The sequence below is a fragment of the Phaseolus vulgaris genome, chromosome 7 (genome assembly GCF_051622355.1).
Source record: "Phaseolus vulgaris cultivar YP4 chromosome 7, ASM5162235v1, whole genome shotgun sequence".
Lineage (NCBI taxonomy): Eukaryota > Viridiplantae > Streptophyta > Magnoliopsida > Fabales > Fabaceae > Phaseolus > Phaseolus vulgaris.
In genome coordinates, this window is record NC_143504.1 from 7,577,289 (window position 1) to 7,597,353 (window position 20,065).

Genomic DNA, 20,065 nt, shown 5'->3' on the forward strand with positions numbered 1-20,065 from the left:
AGTCACTATATCAACTAATTATTTTTTGTCTCTAAAAATTGGTTTCTATTTCATGATTTTCTTGTTGTGGTAGTTTCTGATAAGTCAGGGATTATGCTTCAAATTAGTTAAGAACTAATACCTAGTTGGTTTATCCCATTACCATAAGGATCCATGACCAACATTACAAATACTCCTCTTCAGATGTGTAAGGTAAGTTTTTTTTACCATTTATACACTCTTGATAGAGTACTTCCTTGAGCGTCGAAGTACCTTTTGCAGACAACCCTCTGACGAAGCGTCAACATTTAAGGAAGAGTCTTGTAGGAAATAATCAGAAGATTACCGACACGTCAGCAATTGTCCGCCCAGTCACAGGTACTCTCTAGGCCCCCTGCCTATATAGGTACAAACATATACATGTTCATTGTAATACGAGGTTAACTTAGACATTATACGTATCCTTTGAGTATGTGGATTTTTTTACTATACATAAAGAAAGATTGTACAACTTTATAATATAATAGACCAAATACTTGCATGTTACATAATATGTTCTTGAACTAAACTATCGTCTTAAAACAAAGAATGACCATGTTTATGCTTAATTGTTTTCATCACTTAATCAAAATCGTAGGGTGTTAGAGTCTTTCTTTACTAATATTAAAAGTTTGTTACATATAAATATAAAAAATGTATATATATTATGTTAAAGAGAATGAATCTATATTATGTACATTTATGGTATGTTACATCTCACAAAGTTCTCGTAGAGAAATATATTGAGTCCATGAAGAACACTATGTTATCACATATTATTTGAAAAGGTTGAAACACCAAATACTTCCGTTGGATGAGAATTTTAAATTTAGGAAAGCTCAATGCATAAGCTAATGTATTGTTCGCTTAATACATATTGATTGGTTATTATATTAGAATTCTAGTTGATAAGTTGAATTCAAATTTTTATCACGACAAAGATTTGAATCAATTTTGGCCCAAATTCTTTGCGGTTAGGTACTTATTTATCGATTCCACATTTACTTGAATACCATAATTGGTGTTTATTTAATATATATTTCTCCATTTCAAAAGTTATACATCATTCTAAAAAAATAATGATCAAATTTCTCTAACAAAATATACTGATGGTAATCATTCAATAATAATTAATTTTAAAAACAAAAAATAATTAGTTACTAAATTAGATATTATTTTAGAGACTAAAAAAAATCATTGGTATCTAAAGTAATTTTTATTATTAATAAAATTTATACAATAGTTTATAAACTAATATCTACTTAGCTATCTAGGTTTTAGTTATTAATGTTAGAATCTAAAGTAATTAGTAGATAAAACTTTGGTACCTAATTAGATACAAATTTAAAAACTATTTTATAATTTTTATTAATAATAGAAGCTATTATATGTACCATTAAAGTTTTTTAATATCTAAAATAATATCTAATTTATTCAATATAAAAACTAATTATTTTTTGTTTCTAAAATTAATTTAATGTTTTCTTGTAGTGGTGGTAATATCGGTAATATGTGGACATGCTCATTATTGATTTTAATGGAAATATTTTATATAAATGTGAGCAATACTTCAACTTTATCTTTTCATTTTGTTTTTAACTTGTCCATTCTCTTTTAGCTCTTTTATCTCCATTTTTCCATAAATTTATGAAATTAACAACACTTTGGGAATAAATAATTCATATTCATCTAATAATCCCAACATATGTAAAAATATTCAAATTCCAAAATTAGCTGTTGAAATATAACTATTTTAAAAGTTAAAGTCCATAAGTGTCTGTATTTTTGTAAGAAATGTTACTGAATTATGAAACTAATCAGTGCATTACAAGATAATCATTAAATAATAATCAGTTTTAGAGACCAACAATAATTAGTTACTATATTGAATAAATTAGATATTATTTTAAAAACAAAAAAATCAATGGTATATAAAATAATTTATATTATTAATAAAATTTATAAACTAATTTCTAAACTAGTATCTACTTATCTATCAAGGTTTTAGCACTCCAGAGTATAAAGTAATTATTAGATAAAACCTTGCTAGCTAATTATATATCAATTTAGAAACTAATTTATAAATTTTATTAATAATAAAAACTACTATACGTACCATTAAAGACTTTTAATATCTAAAATAATATATAATTTATTCAATACAGTAACTAATTATTTTTTGTTTCTAAAATTAGTTTAATATTTTATTGTAGTGGTGGTAATATAGGTAATAAGTGGACCTGTTAATTATTAGTTTTAATGAAAATATTTTATATATATGTTAGCCTTTTTTCAAGGTTATTTTTCAAATTTTGATTTCAATGTTGAAATCAATGGATATAACAATAATAACAACTAAAAAACTAATTTCAATTTAAAATAAATTGATGATTTAAAGTAAAATATCATGTAGGCAAAATCAGTAGACTCGACCTAATAAATATAATAACCTATTTTTACATCTCTTATTTCAGCTCAAGAGAAGTTGAAGTTAATTTTTATTGGCTTAGTCCAATTAAATAGTACGTCAAATGTTATATATTCACGACTTACACCTATAGTTTACATCCTCCAAATAACCTTTCTTTAACAACAAGTGTGGAAAGGAGTTTTATAGATATTACAAATAGAGAGTTATAAGAATAGGAAAATTACTATTAAAGACTAATTACGTACATAATAATTCTACAGTGTTTATTAAAAAAAAATACAACTAATTTATTTCATTGTTCTCCTCATTCAATGGGATGTCTTTCTAACTCTTAAAAGAAATAAAATATTGTAAATATAAATTGTTTAAACAAATTTGCATTACTCTTTTTGTTTTTTTTATCATTGTTCTGTTTTTTTATCACTGCTTTGCTTTTTTATCAGTGCTCTCTTTTTTATCAGTAGCAGAATCACTTGATTTTTTATCAGTAGCCGAATCACTTGATTTTTTATCAGTAGTAGAATCACTTTCCTTTGTATCAGTAGCAGCTTCACCGCAGGCAGGGGCTTTCCCTGTTATTGTTGGCTTGACATTAGTACATGTAGCGGTTACCGGAGCTCCATTGTATGTGAGCGTAACATCACCTATCTCAACACCCTCACATGGAACACCACTACTACAAGCAAGAATAATTCCTTCTTTAGTTGCTGAAGTTCCCTTAATACCCTTGATGGAAACTTTGCTTATCTTTACTTTTGATGGAGTCTGAATCACCACAACAATAAAAAAAATGAGATGAAAATTAGTCTTTTAAGCCACTTTAGTGTATGAAATATTTTGTTACTTAAATAATAACATCAACATGTGCATGAATGGATAGGAGACTAAGTACCCCTTTGGAGCATTGGTTGTTTGGACAATACTCTTGGTCTATGATGAGAGGGTTCTGCACATTATCCATGGTAATATCTTCAAATTTCATGTCATTAACTGTAATTGTTCCTGGCTCGTTAGGCCATGTCTTAATCCTCACTCCATTCGTAGTTCCTTTCAAAGTGCAACCCTTAACTGTAACACCTTCAACAGGCTCTTCTTCCTTGTACTTTCCAAGGCTTCCAATACTAATACCATGACCAGGTCCACAATTCACATTTTGGATAAGTACCTGTCTGCTACCGTCACCCAATGAGACACAATCATCTCCAGTGGCAATGTCTGTATTAAGAACATTCACACCGGTGGATCTTCCAATGTGGATGCCATCGGTGTTGTGGCTATCACCTGGAGCACTTACTTTAAATCCGTCGAATGTGAAATTGTTGCAACCCAAAACATTGACATGAAAGTGTTTGCTATCCTTGCTAGTAATGTCACGAACTATTGAATTATTGATGAAATTAAAACCGAAGTTCTGTTGACATTTGATAAAAGAATAGAAAAGTGAATGAAAACTATTTTCGATAAGTGTGCAAGTTATGTTACATCTTATATGAATTTTGAAAATAATATTCATTTACCATGCCAAGTTGTTTGCAATCAAATTTTTTTGCACATTCATTTTGCTTCCAAGCAGTTGCACCTTGACCATCAAAAACTCCTTTACCAGATATGGTTAAAGAGTTAACATAGCCAATCCTAAGCCATTGGTCACCGCCAACTGCCTCTGGCTTTTCAGGTGCTTTGAGTGTGCCATCAACTTGAATTTCAATAGGAGCTTTGCAAGGACCTTTTACCTCTACATGGGTCATTTGATATGTCCCACTTGGAATCACAATTTTTACCGCAGATGTCGATGCACATGCTTCAGCCCAAACACTTGTTAAAGCCTTAAGAATATGAAAGTAACAAATTATTCAAAAATATTGCAATAAGAACGAAAAAAAAATCCCATGATTTGTGATGAAATAGGTTTTCTTCCATCAAACAATGTGAATTTCTTTTTGATTCATTATCATACCTTGGCTATATCTGTATTTGGTTTTCCTCCAAATTTTGATATATCAAGATTTGCTGATTGAGTTAAAACAAAGTTAATTACAATAAAAAAAGATAACAACAATATGATCGTAGAGAACTTCATATTTTGTGTACTTGCTAATTGTACCACACTTCAACTCGTGTTCTTGAATTAATTTCTAGCATATTTTGAATTTATTTATATTAGAGTAGCAAGGATCCAAAACCGTTAATGTTATTAGCAACTATAACACGCACATGACTATCTAAATGTGTCGTTTTCCTTTTTTTAGTTGTTTAGTATATTTGTAGGATTTAGTTATTAATTATTAACTTTACATCACCCATTAACAACCTATTTTTATATTTTCCCGACAAACTATCAATGTTCGTTAAATAATTCAATTTAGGTAATATGATTTTATTCAGTCAAACGTGATATTTTGAATCCATGGTCTAATTTAGTTATCAAAATCGAATTCTATCACTATAAAATATTAAAAAGTAAAATATATGTATTTATATATGTGTATAATATATGTGGTGTAGTATATTATATTTAGAAATAACATTAGAAATATATTATATTTATTATTTTGTAAGAACAACATTTAAATTGAAATAAATTGAAAGCAATTTTATATATTATATATACTAGCGGAAACAGACGCGCTGCTGCACTTTTGTATCCACATTTTTCTGTTCTGCTCAAGTTCCATGATGATAGAAATTTAATATATATACAAAAATAATTTTGAATATGTCAAAATTGAAAAGCAATAAATAATATGTAAAAGAAAAATGATGAATATATTAATCAATCTTTTTTTTCTTCTATGGTTTGAGTTTTTCTTCTTCTTTAAGCTTTTTCTTTTCTTTCATTGTGGTGGTTTTGGGATCGGAAAGTGTGATGATGTGTATTTTTATTTTTTAAATATTAACATGTGTATTCTCATTTTTTTTATCATTATTTTATATTTGTATTTTTTTTATCACTACCATATGTGCATTTCTTTTTTTAAAAAAGAACTATAATACATAATATACAATTTATTTTTATCATTTTTTTAAATTCTATTCTGAATTTGTTTTTTTTAATGTAACTGATTAATGAATTGAATGGTAATTTAAAAAAAATAAAATTGGAGGCATATCAGAAGGTTCTAAGGTGTAGGAATTTACCTAATAATACAGGAAAAGAATGCAACAATATATTGTGAGTAATTTATTTTAATTAGTTAAGTGAAGAAAGATAAAAGGATTAAGAGGTGGCATCTTTCAGGATTACTGCAATATAAACCAATCACCAAATATATATTTAAGCTTCATACCCACGTTTCCAATAACCAACTCTTCTTTATGCATTACTCTGGTTCCCCATCAAACTTCACAACAAAAGGTCCAACTTTCAATAAAAAATCATATATTTTTTTTAAATAAAGACTTCCAAATATGTTATGATTCCATTTATGTCTATTTGAATATTTTTTAAACTTTTTATTTGCAATTTTACTCTTGTGATTTTTCTCATATATATACAATTATATGTTTATTTTTTTATATTGGATGTTACTTAAAACCTTTTAGAACGAAATTTCCTTTTTAAAATTTTGAAATTGTTAACAAGTATTAATCTATTAAAATATTTTTATCACATATTTTTTTAATAATTTTTTAATTTTACATCTATTTTTTTACTTTTATATTGTCATAAATTATGTTGTAAAAAAATAAAATAAAAATATAATTATCTTAATTAACATTAGATAAATTACTTGATTGAAATTTGCAACTGAAAAAAAATATTTAATTATATATATTTTTTTTGATCAACAAAGAATTAAGTTAAATTAAGGGGATACAAAAGAGGTATCCCAACCCTTTACATAACCCAAACCCTGTTTTTTAGGACCTCCAAGAGGCATCCCAAAACATGAGGGAAAAAAGATATATCATAAAAACAGCCCCATACTACTACTATTGTAATGCTGGACTGTTTCAAAACACTAAACAACAATTTCACACCACCATAACACCATTAGGTCCTCCCACCAGTTTGACTGCTACTTGAAGAGTGAACTTTCTGCAACCTCCACACCCATTGGCTAGTGCTGCCTCTCTCAACCTCCTATAATAGCGAACATAAATTACCCTTGCCAAGTTCTTCAGTTTTATACGTAAACCTCCAACAACTTCAATTAGGCTTTCTGGAAAACCCGGCGATGTGCCTACCACGGCGATTACCGGTTATCTGATCTTCTGTTCTTCAAGTACGACGATGATACATAACTTCGGCGACCACCGACTACGCACGCATGGAGAACGCCGCTTTATCGACCGACGATCATGTTGGCTTTCCACGTGTCCTCATCCACATCGCCCCTCACTTCCAATCTCTGATCTTCTGTTCTTCAAAAACGGCGATGATGCATAACTTCGGTGACCACCGACTACGCACGCATGGAGAACGCCGCTTTATCGACTGGCGATCATGTTGGCTTTCCACGTGTCCTCATCCACATCGCCCCTCACTTCCAATATCTGAACTTCTGTTCTTAAAAAACGGCGATGATGCATAACTTCGGCGACCATCAACTACACACGCATGGAGATCGCCGCTTCATCGAACTTCGGCGACCACCGACTACGCACGCATGGAGAACGCCGCTTTATCGTCCGACGATCATGTTGGCCTTCTCGACTGCACTCCTTTGTCTTGACCACGTGTCCTCATCCACATCGCCCCTCACTTCCAATCTCTGATCTTCTGTTCTTTAAAAACGGCGATGATGCATAACTTCGGCGACCACCGACTACGCACGCATGGAGAACGTCGCTTTATCGACCGGCGATCATGTTGGCTTTCCACGTGTCCTCATCCACATCGCCCCTCACTTCCAATATCTGAACTTTTGTTCTTCAAAAATGGCGATGATGCATAACTTCAGAGATCGCCGCTTCATTGACCGGCGATCATGTTGGCCTTCTCAACTGCGCTCCTTTCTCTTGACCATACACCAGCAGCTCAGCCCATACCTCATCGACATCGCCCCTTACTTCCCATTATCTGATCTCCTGTTCTTCAACTGTTATAAGTGTTTACCATGGTGACAACAATCCGAACTACCAAAATAGAACCAGACATATACTTTTGACCTCCAACACGAACCAAATTTAGGCACCTACATGTTCAGATCAAACTTGGTACCCAAAACCTCTTGATCACATCACCCTGAAACCATCTCCTCTCCTTTTAGAAGCTCCCACACCGACCTCAGTCTACATAGTGGTGCCCTTCTATTTTATACTTTTAATACAAACAAACGGGTTAAGTAACCAATCCTCAAATGAATAAGAATGGAAGGCAGCTTTATGCTTCATCCACAACCATGACTTGAGTTGTGCCATCTGCAGAATCTCTTCAGCATCAACAACTTGTTGTTTAAACAAAATTGAGTTTCTCTGATCCCAAATACACCTCACGATAGCGGCCCAAATTCCTTTGAGGACCAAATTTTGCTTACTACTGCTTTGGGCTACGTGGAAACTCACAAAGTGGTCCTTAAGGTCGTTGTGTTGGACTAACGTGATACCTAACCATTTGAGACATAAAGACCACACCTGTTGTGCATACACACATTCTAAGAACAAGTGCTTGCAAGATTCCTCATTATCTTCACATAGCACACAAACTACAAAACTCATATGAACGCCTCTTCTACTTAGCGCCTCCCTAGTTGGGATCCTATTGACAAGCACCCTCCAAGTTGTTGACAAAACAGTGGGAAACGCTTTTGCTCTCCATAATGACTCGAAAGCTGCATGATACGTGCCTCCGTTTCCATTAGACAAGGTATTGTAAGCTGCATTGACTGAGTATGTCTCCAGATCCTCTGTCCCCTAGACTCGGATATCATTCTTGGCTTGCTTTACATCAGCCCTTGCAAGATATTCGACAAAGTTTACTTCCAGCTCCGATTCCCATTCGAATCTATCTCGTCTCCATTCTAGCCTCCATTTCCATTCTGAACTTTCCCACACCCCTACATCTTCCACTTTGTACTCCTGATTAACCGACACCGAATATAGTCTCTGGAACAAGAATTTGAGGCTTGTGTCACCAACCCACACATCCTCCTAGAACCTCACCTTATCCCCCCTACCTAATTTCCAGTGTATCTCCTTCTGGAACCATCCTTCACCACCTCCCTCCCTACACACCTTTACTAGATCTCTCCACCACCATGATTGGTATTTTACTGGTAGATGGGGACTTACTAGTTCCACCCCATACTTTGACTCTAACACCTCCTTCCACTTCCCTTTTTCTTGAGACATAAACCTCCATCTCCACTTTCCTAAGAGAGCAAAGTTGAACTTTCTAATGTCTTTTAACCCCAACCCTCCCTCCTCTTTCTTTTTACAAAGATCTTCCCAACTTACCCATGCAATAGGCCTATTTTCCTTGCCCCATCCCCACAGAAACTGCCTTTGAATACTTATGATGCTTTTGTAGATTGACTCTGGCGCTTTGAAAACTGAAAGATAGAAAAGGGGGATTGCATTGAGAACAGACTTTATAACACACATCCTTCCTGCCATTGATAAGAACCGCCCCTTCCACACACTTAGCCTTGCTTTGAGTTTGTTGAGAACAGGCTCCCAAAACGCTTTCTTCCTTGGATTCCCTCCCACTTCTAATCCCAAGTATTTGAAAGGTATTCCCGATTGATTACAGTTCAAAAACTTTGAATAGCAAAGGAGGTTAAAAGACTGCACATTTACACCTGCTAGGCTTGATTTGTGGAAGTTGATCTTCAGCCTTGATGCTACCTCAAAACCCCTTAAGATAGACTTCATTACAACCACATTGCTCCATGATTCCTCACAAAAGAAGAGAGTGTCATCTGCAAACTGGAGAAAAGACACCTCTACCTCCTTGTTTCCCACCTTAACTCCGGATAGAAGATTCGCTTTCATTGCTTGTCGAACAAGTCCATCTAGGCCTTCCGCCACCACTATAAAGAGAAAAGGTGCTATGGGATCGCCCTGCCTTAACCCTCTAGTGGGTTTAAACTCCTCCGTGGGACTTCCGTTGACAAGTACTGATACTGTGGCTGATTCCATGCATCCTCTAATCCAATTTATCCAAACATTATGAAAACCCAACCTTCGAAGCATGTCGTACAGGAATTCCCATATGATAGAATCATATGCTTTTTCAAAATCTACCTTGAAGCACAGACCCCTCTTCCCTCTCCTTCTAATATCTTCGATCACCTCATTTGCCAAAAGCACATTGTCTACCAGATCTCTTCCTTCAATGAAAGCCGATTGACTACCATCTACAAGAGCAGGTAGAACTTTCTTTATTTGCCCTGCTAAAACTTTTGAGATGACTTTGTAGATGGCACCCACTAGGGATATGGGTCTAAACTAATGAAGGTTACACGGGTCCCGTACTTTAGGTACTAATGCTATGAATGAAGCATTGCACCCCTTCGGGATTACATCTGTTTCATGAAAGCACTTCAACGCTGCTACAAAATCAGATTTTAGAATATTCCAACTCTTCTTGATGAAGTTGAAATTGAAGCTGTCTGGGCCAGGACTCTTCATACCCTCACATTGCCATACAGCTGCCTTGATTTCTTCCTCACTAAAGGCCTTAATCATACTCAGGCTTACTTCTGGCGATAAAGAATTAAACTCAACCCCATCCATACTCACCCCAAGGTCCTTCGTTGCTTTAAATCTGGATTCAAACAGATTCTTTGCTTCATGCCGAATAGTGCATGGTTCCTCACACCATAAACCCCCTAAATCAACACCCTTCACTTCATTCTTAAGCCTTCTCCATCTTAAAGACGAGTGAAAGAACCTTGTGCAGGAGTTACCATATTTAAGCCAATTAGTTCTAGCCTTTTGACGTAGAAGGGATTCAATCTTTGCTTCATTCTCCCAAAGCCTCCTTACCAAATCTGATCTAAGCTTCTTCTAACTCTCATCCAAACAGCCTCGACTATCCTGACAATCCAGGTTTTCAATGTCTTGCAATAATGACTGCTTTGTAGAATTCAAGTTCCCAAAAACGTCTTTATTCCATACTTTTAGATCCAGTTTAAGGAGTTTAAACTTCTCCTTGAGCACCTTTATGACATTTCCTTGGCCCTCATAGGACCTCCACTTACCCTCCACCATCCCCAAAAAACCTCTCTCTAAGAACCAAGCATCAATAGTTCTAAAAGGTTTGGGACCCCAATCCTTGTCTATGCACTTAAGTCTTAATTATATATTTTATAATTATATATTTTATTACTTTATTTATTTTTAGTATATCAAATTAAAAAAAACTTAAGTCTTAATTAATATATATTTTTAATGATTACAGTAATATTTAACTTTTTAAATCACATATATATGTATATATAAATAATGTTATGTTTAAAATTTATTAGATAGGATGTAAATTTTTATCATATATTTGGAGAGTTGAACGACAACGTAAAGATTGCGACGAGCCATGGACTGTTTTTTTTTTTTTTTTTAATTTGACAGTCATAATAGCTGAGAAACAAATATAGTGTTAATTCAACTGACAAATGATATTTTCTTAAGATGTTATAAATATTTTGCATTTATATAATATTAAATTAGTTTATTAAAAATACTCTTTGAACTATTCTTCGGTATTTTTTTCTTACTTTAGTTTCGTATTGTAGTAGTTTTTGCTGCTAAATTTTGCTGTAAGAATTTACATATTTATGATATTATTGGGTTAAGCTTCGAAATAATATTTCAAAATTGAAAAATAAATTATTGATTAGATTACTTTTTTCAAAATATATAATATACAAAACTAACAAACACATGATTAGTATATATATATATATATATATATATATATATATATATAAATTTATATAAACATTATCTATCTATTCAAATATGAGAATGAAAAATATTTTTCAAAATATTTAAATGACTTCCACGTTACATTTAATTCATGTGAAATTATTGTTCAATTGTTTAAAATTTTAGAAATGATACAACAACTTTTTGTGGAGTAAGTTTTGAATTTTTTTTTAATTTCTCGTATAATGTTTCTTTTGATATTTTACATGAAGCGAAAATAAGAGGATGATAATTTTTTTTTTCATTTGGGAGATTTCTTACTCAAGCGAATTAGGAACAAAAATAAATCTCTTTCATATGGATTATTCATACTCAAGTGAGTGAATAATTGTTCTATATAGAAATTATCGTTAAGTTAAAATTCTTTTTCAACAAAAAAACCCTAACAAACCACATTTTTTTTTCTATTTAATTTTACTCTAACGATATTTTGTACCTCAAACAACTTTTAAAGTCCATTTGCTTCAGACCCAATCTTGTATGCGACGATATAAAGGAGAAGATGATTCATGTTTGGTTCAAGGATGATGGCCGAAAGGAGAGTAAGTGTAACGACACCTTTTTTTTAAAGAAACAGAAACAGCGTGCCACATTCTTCTTCACACCACAGTACCATCTTTTCTTCTCTCTCTCTCTCTCTCCAATTCTTTTCTCTCCCTCTCTCTTAATTTCTCTCCCAATTTTCATCTATTTTAGAATCTGATCATACCACGTTGTAGCAGAGGAGTTAAAGAACATTTCTACCCGATCAGATTTTCAAACAGAGTAAGTTCATTTTTACTCTAAATATCCTTTGTTCTCTGTTTTCCCTAGGATTTAATTATCAATCTTGGTGGGATCAGTTGAGAAGTTTAATCCTCTCAACTTATTCTATTATATACTGAAATTTTGTTCTGTTTGGATAATTTGCATTAGGCCCATAAATCTTGAAGCTTATGCAAACGGTGGGGAATAAAATTCTAAAAGTTGCTTGAAAAGCAAGCAATTGAGGTAAGGGAAGCTAAATTTAATTTTTAATAGCACCCTAGGATAGAATATTTGAATGCGGAAGGGACGTGGTCCCAATATTGAATTTCTCTTGCATGGGTGTTATTTGTTTATATATTGTGTGTTTGTTTATATATTATTTAAATTTGTGGAAATATTGGGTTTTGATGATTTAGTATTAAAGTGTATTTTTTTTTTATGTCAAATAAACTTTTGAATATTGTGGATAACTTTTTGAATGATATTGTATGACGAAATGGTATGAAATTGAATTCATACATTTGGGATAATGTATGGACTGATGTTTGTTGTATATTAAGTATTGATGTCGGGATAATGTATGGACTGATGTTTGTTGTGTATTAAGTATTGATGCCTATGTGGTAACAGAGATCTCCGAGCTTCACTGATGATCTAAGTCACATAGACTAAGATATCAGGTGGTGAGAAGCTGATGGGGGAGTTCATGCACACCGTGACATATGAGATGCACGGCTTGGGTTGTATTGAACTTACCTGATCCTTTCTGTTGGATTCGCTGGTAATCTTTGGATCAGGTGTTAGTCTCTGGTAGGACTTACTTAATACGGGTCTTCCGGAAGACGTTGTTTGTTGAATATTTTGGATGTGTAGATCCATGTGAGATCTATGTGATTGTTTTAATGTTGGGAATTGAAGAAGATTGTGTAATTTGAGAAATTGATCATGTAACTTGGTTTTCTCTTTGGATTTAAGTGTGTATATTATAAAATTCTATTTTCAGTAGCTTACCCTTGCTTTTCTTGCTGTGTTTGAACTGCGATGACTGTACTATGTACATGAGCAGATGACCATACAGGTGCAGGAGAGCCTTAGAGGTTACAGAGTTTTATTTTGAGCTGTGGATATGTAAATATTTGTATTTCTATAAATCCTAATCATGTATTAGGAATGTTTTGAAAAACTCCAAGTTTGTATAGAAACTGGTAGAACGTTTATTGTAATAGTTATATGTAAATTATGGGGTGTTACAGTAAGTATACAAACATAAATAGTAAAATCGTTTCTCCTCCTCACAGCAAGTCACTGCACAGAAACAACGAGAAAGACACCTAAGCACATGTAATTTACAATTTTATCCGACATAATAAACAAGTTTAAGTAAATATATATTAATAAACTTCATTCTCATAAAGTAAACAATATGAATTTCATTCTCAAATCTTTATAATAATATAATATAATAATAAAATAAATAATAATATTATAAATATTTATATATTTATAACAATAAATTTTTTATTAATATTAATAATATATGTAACACCCAAAAAATAACATCTAACTATTATAAGATTATGACTTATAGAAATACAAATATTTACATATCTATAGCTCAAAATAAAACTCTGAAACCTCTAAGGCTTTCCTGCACCTGTATGGTCATCTGCTCGTGTACATAGTACAGTCATCGCAGTTTAAACACAACACAAAAAGCAAGGGTAAGCTAGTGAAAATAAAATCTTATAATATACGAAATTAAATTAAAAGAGAAAATCAAATTACATGGCCAATTTCTCAATTATTCAACCTTCTTCAAATTCCAACATAAATCAATCACATAGATCTCACATGGATCTACACATCCAGAATATTCAACAAACAACGTCTTCCGGAAGACCCGTATTAAGTAAGTCCTACCAGAGACTAACACCTTATCCAAAGATTACCAGCGAATCCAACAGAAAGGATCAGGGTAAGTTCAATACAACCCAAGCCGTGCATCTCATATGTCACGGTGTGCATGAACTCCCCCATCAGCTTCTCACCACCTGATATCTTAGTCTATGTGACTTAGATCATCAGTGAAGCTCGGAGATCTCTGTTACCACATAGGCATCAATACTTAATACACAACAAACATCAGTCCATACATTATCCCAAATGTATGAATTCAATTCCATACCATTCCGTCATACAATATCATTCAAAAAGTGATCCACAATATTCAAAAGTGTAATTAACATAAAAAAATAACACTTATATATTAAACCATCAAAATATAATATTTTTACAAATTTAAATAATATATAAACAAACAACCTAATATATAAAAACACAACATCCCTGCAAGAAAATTGAATATTGGGACCACGTCCCTTCTGCATTCAGATCTTCTATCCTAGGGTGCTATTAGAAATTAAATTTAGCTTACCTTACCTCAATTACTTGCTTTCCAAGCAACTTTTAGAATTTTATTCCCCACAGTTTGGATAAGCTTCAAGATTTACAGGCCTAATGCAAGTTATCCAAACAGAACAAAAATTTAGTATATAGTAGAATAAGTTGAGAGGATTAAACTTCTCAACTGACTCCACCAAGATTGATGACTAAATCCTAAGGAAAAACAGAGAACAAAGGATATTTAGAGTAAAAATGAACTTACTCTATTTGAAAATTTGATCGGGTAGAAATGTTCCTTAACTCCTCAGCTACAGCGTGGTATGATCAGATTCTAAAATAGATGAAGTTTGGGAGAGAAAATTAGGAGAGAGGGAGAGAAGAGAATATGGAGAGAGAGAGAAAGAGAAAAAAAAGAAAAGAAACTGTGGTGGAGGGGGTAGGTTCTGTGCTTTTTTTTTACGTTGTCACAATATAAATGTTTAAATATTAAAATAACAATAATATGTAAAATTAATATATAAAATAATAATTTTAATTAAAATGATGATAATAAATATAAATTAAATAAATTAATAATAATTAAATAAATTTATTAAATAATAATATTATTAATTATTATTATTTTAATTTTATATTCTTTTATTTATAATTAAAATTTTACATTATTTTAATTAACTAAAATGTACACAATTATTTATTTTTTATACACAAGGATAAATTTGTAATCTTACAATTTATACATTAAAAATAATTCACATCACTCACCAATTTCAATAAATTTTTCTCACACATCAACTCTAACATACCTCGATCCAAACAACCTCAACTTTCTTCACACTTCCACTCCCCCACACCCTCTAAACCAAACAAAACCTTATAGATGAAATTAATGTTTTTTTTTAAGTTGATAAGTGTTATGTACATGTATATATAAAAGATTAAGAGGTTTAAAAATGTTGTTATTGTTGAACATAATATGATTTTCAATTCAGCTTGAAGAATATGTTGTTGTGTGTGCTGTTAGATAAATTTTGAGTTGTTAATTTGAACTTAGTAATGATTCAAGTTCAATTGAAAGTTTTATTTTTCAAATCTATGTTAATTTTAGATAATTGTTTTGTGTTTTGAATCAGTTCAAAAAGCTTCTATTCAAGTTTGGTGACTACAACAAATTTTTCAACAAGTTGATTTATGCGACAACAAATTGAATAACACTTAAGGTTTTTAAAAGGATTTATAAATGTTTTGTTTTCTTTTGTCTTTTCTATAAAACAAAATTAGTCAGTTATTTCAATAAGTGAACTGGTTTTCTATGTTGTGATTTTAACCGAAAATGAAAACAAAATAGTTTTTTTTTTTAAATCAATTAAGTAATTTTAACATAATGTTGTTATGATTTTCAAACTGTTTTTAAATACTTTTAACAGATTTTATGTAATGATCAAATTGTTTTAACCATTTTTTGAAATTTATTTTGGACATGAAAAAAAAAACATCTTTTGAAATCTATATAAAGTATGGTTTTTGATCTTTTTCTAAGAAGAAGAAGAGAGTTTATTGAAAACATTTTCAAAGAGAAGATCAAAGAGCTTTGAGAATCAATCTTGTCATCTTGGATCATTGCTTCTATGTAAATAGGATTCTGGGTTTTATGTTCTACTGTTTTTCAATTGTGTAAATCTTAGGTGTATTCTAATTCATTCTTTTAATCTATATTGTGTTGTAAAACAATTTCAAATATTATTTTTGGAAACTGTGTTTTTTAGAGTGTTCTGCGTTTTTGAAGGGTTCAAGATTAACACTCTTGATTGTTTTGTAATCTGGTTTTTATAAATTATTGAATTCTCAGTGGTGTGGTGATGATTGAATGTAGCTCTTGATGAACCAATATAAATTTCTCTATCTGATTCTCTCTTCCCTACACTGATAATCTGTTTTATATTTTGTTCTGCATAAAACAATTAGTTGATTCGTAAAAACAATAGGTTTATATTTTTCATAAAACTGTTAATCTGTTAAATAATTAGTTGAACATATAAATCAATTGATTGATTTAATTGATCTTTTCAATCTAACTCTAGTCTTTACGAAAATTTTGCGATAACAATTCACTCCCCTATTGTTCTAGCCACACATTCTAACAATTGACATCAGGGGCCAAGTTCTGGAAAAGATACTCATATTTCGATCCTAAATCTTTTTGAAAAATGACTGAAAAACTACCTTTGAGGAAGGTGCTTCTATAAATAGACCACCATTGTTGTGTGATTTGAACTATCAATTTTGGAAAGTTAGAATGAAAATTTTTGTTGAGTCAATTGATAGAGGAATCTAGGATGCTATCACAAATGGTCCTTTTATTTCTAAGAATGAAAAATGTGATGTTTTTATTGAAAAACCTTGGTCTCAATGGACTGGGAGTGAATGAAAAAAAGGCTCAATATGATTGTATTGAAAAGAACATCATAACCTCTACTTTCAGATGAATCTTTAAAGGTTTCTTAGTGTGTATCAGCAAAGGAGATGTGGGACATTGATGAACATATATTTATTCACACTCAATAACGTTAATCATAGATTATTGAACTATAATTATAAATAAATCAATTATTTTAATTAATATTCATATAATTGGGTTTATTTGGACCTTAACTATTATTTTTGTTAATTTTATGTTTTTAAAGTAAATGGTATGAAGGAAGTGTCTACATTTGTGAGTGGACGCAAAAGTCTAAGTTGCTTATTTGAATAAAAAAAGAAAACACAGTTTGGGGAGAAGAAGAAGGAAATAAAAGTTACAATATATTAGAAACAGAACTGAAAGCAAATCTTTGATACACGAATCATGGAAAGTTGGAAAATGTTAACAAAATCTAAACTACAATATTTTCCCAATATCCTTGGAGCAGAAAAGCCTATAAAAGGACACAAGCTTCAAAGAGAAAGGGATAACTTCATATGGTTTTCTTAGTTTCTTTTCTTATTTGTAATTTTTTGGTTTTGCCTCTACATGGAAGGCTAAACCTTTTTTGTTGATTCCTTTGTAATTTCTCATTGAGTTATGAGGGTTTGATCAATAAAAGTTTCTTTTTTAGTTCTCTATAAGAGTTGTTTTAATATTATAATCTTCTAAAAAATTTGTTTTGTGAGAGGTTGTACTTGAATGCATGATTGAGAGTCTTCCTTGTCTTAAATTTTGGTTTCTTAGTTAGTTCACATTGTTCTAATTAATTTCTTGGGCGCATGATTTAAGAGAGAGGAGATAAGCATTCTCATGGAGTATACGCATGAAACAAAGTGGGTATTGATTAAACTAATAGACACATGTTTTATTGATGAGCTTCAATTGAATTAGATTGACGCATGTTCAATCTGTTTTAGCCCTGTTGGAGGATTGAGAAATGACAAATATTTAGAGAACTTGTGAAGAATTCAATGGTGGAAGAGCTTGGGGATCAATTACTTTTTATTTTCTGTTTTAATCTTTTTTATATTTTTTGCATAACAATCTCAACTTCTTTTTTATCATTATTGTTATTGCTAACTTTTATTGCTTGTAGATGGATTCTTAAAGCTGATTTACTGATTTCACTATTTGATTCGTTGGGAGACAACTTGGGGTCATTTGAACACAATTATACTATCATCTTTCTTGCGTAAGACAGGTCTACGCTGAAAATATTTTAATTTGACAGTAGAACGACAACTATCATACATCCTTGAAGTGACCCATGATAGAACAACAAACATAAAGAGGGTAAGGAAGCATTCCTATGCTAATGGGAGAAACTATCTCAGATGTGCATAAGAGATTTACTCATATAGTAAATCATCATATTGTTCTAGGCAAAGTCTTTGAATGAGAAGAATTGAACATCAAGATCCTAAAATGCTTGGACAGATCATGGCAACCAAAGGTCACTGCCATTTCAGAATCGAAGGACTTGACTACACTGACCACTGCATCCTTATTTGGAAAGCATAAGGAGCATGAGCTTGAGATGAACAGACTAAATGATCAAGAGAGTGATGAAAAACATGTGAAAAGCATTGCTCTAAAAGCTACAGCACAAAAGATTGATCAAGATTCAAGTGAGTGACAGTGAAACTCTCAACTTGTTGATAAGGAAATTTGGTAAGTTTTTGAAAAAAAATAGCAGCATAAGGCACAATCTTCAAACAAGTATAATTCCAAGAAAATAACTTATTTTAATTCTGCTAATTATATTTATTTTGGGTGTGGTAAACAGATACACATCAAAGTTGAATGTCCAAATACCGTGAGTGAAGAGAAAGGTGCTAACAGGAAATATGAGAACAAAGGCAAAGTTAAAAGAGAATATATTGCATGGAAAGACAATAATGATTCGTCTTCGAGTTCTTAAACAAAATAAAATAAATACACCAAACAAAAACTAAATAAAATAAATACATTAACCAAAATAAAAAAGTAATTAAGAAAAACAAAAAAATTTAGAAAATATTCACATAAAAAAAATATGAACATCTAAAAAAAACAAAAACTTTCAAAAATATTCACAATAATTAGCAAATTATACTTTCAAATTTTAAACAAAACTATTCTTCAGCAACGATGCCAAAAGTTATAATTGGTCCCCAAGGACGGATATCAAGCCCACAATGAATAGTTATTTAAAATTCTAATAGTAGCATTCATTAAGAATATGTGCAATAATTTGATTTGAAAGATATTGACCCCTAAATTCCAAACCCATAGAAAATTAAATAAAAGCAAAGTAAATAATTTGGATGAGTGAATTGGGAAAATTGAGAATGGAATTAATCTTTCTTACTTGTCTTTTTTTCAAAGCTTAAAAACATATAACATTTCATCTTGATTGACATTGATGCACACATAAAAATCATTCATATTGATTATGTACCTATACGAATGATAGGGCCCAAGTAATACCTGTCTACTTGGTACACAATTTGTTGACGTGTTTGTGGTATTCTAGTTCCTTTTAGTTCTTTCTCTTGCTGCGTGTGCTTCGTCGGTCGGGTATCTGCGATTGCACTCTGACGCTCAAGTCAGTGCTAGTATTTTCGATGCTCTAGTAGAAATATGAAAAACGTACATTTTCCCCCTTCATAAGTTCTATTTATAGGTTGACTTAGGCCCTTACCTGTGTGGGCTGGATAATCGGTTCATTAGAACGTGTGTAGTGACTCCCTGAAATCATAGGAGTGTATCTTTTAGGTTATCGTTATTTTGAGATATTTACCCGCATATTTCGGAACGTGTCCTTGACTCATCCAAGTCCAGTTATAACTGCTTCTTTATTACATTTTTATTATGTTGTAAATGCTATTTGACCCAGTTTTCGGTCGTCCAGAGTTCGACCGGTACAGATTCCTCGCATACAAAATTAGTAAGAATGTTTCCTAAATATCAATTTCTCGCATATTTATAAAAATTCCTTATTATTACGAGTTACGATCAAATGTTATAAAACTATTAACATTTCAAATTTATTCCTATCATTCCAATATATTAAGCATTATCATTTAAGTCAAATGCTTAGAGGTACTTTCCAATCAAATCTAAGGATCAAAATCATGAATAAAGATTCA

General features: G+C 31.5%; 1 protein-coding gene across 1 annotated transcript; it reads right to left on the minus strand.

Moving 5' to 3' along the window:
- Positions 1-2,711: 2,711 nt before the first annotated feature.
- Positions 2,712-4,558, minus strand: LOC137828288 (polygalacturonase). The gene is made up of 4 exons (XM_068634785.2): positions 4,407-4,558; positions 3,967-4,275; positions 3,342-3,860; positions 2,712-3,214 (listed from the first exon to the last, which is right to left on the minus strand). The coding sequence occupies exons 1-4, from the start codon at positions 4,527-4,529 to the stop codon at positions 2,870-2,872; spliced, it is 1,296 nt and encodes a 431-aa protein (XP_068490886.2). The 5' UTR covers positions 4,530-4,558; the 3' UTR covers positions 2,712-2,869.
- Between the last annotated feature and the right edge of the window lie 15,507 nt (positions 4,559-20,065).

Coding starts and splice junctions, on each gene's coding strand:
- LOC137828288 (XM_068634785.2), bottom strand. CDS start 4,529: ATGAAGTTCTCTACGATCATATTGTTGTTATCTTTTTTTATTGTAATT. Junction 3,861..3,966: donor ATTGCAAACAACTTGGCATG/GTAAATGAATAT, acceptor AAATGTCAACAG/AACTTCGGTTTTAATTTCAT. Junction 3,215..3,341: donor ACAACCAATGCTCCAAAGGG/GTACTTAGTCTC, acceptor GTGGTGATTCAG/ACTCCATCAAAAGTAAAGAT.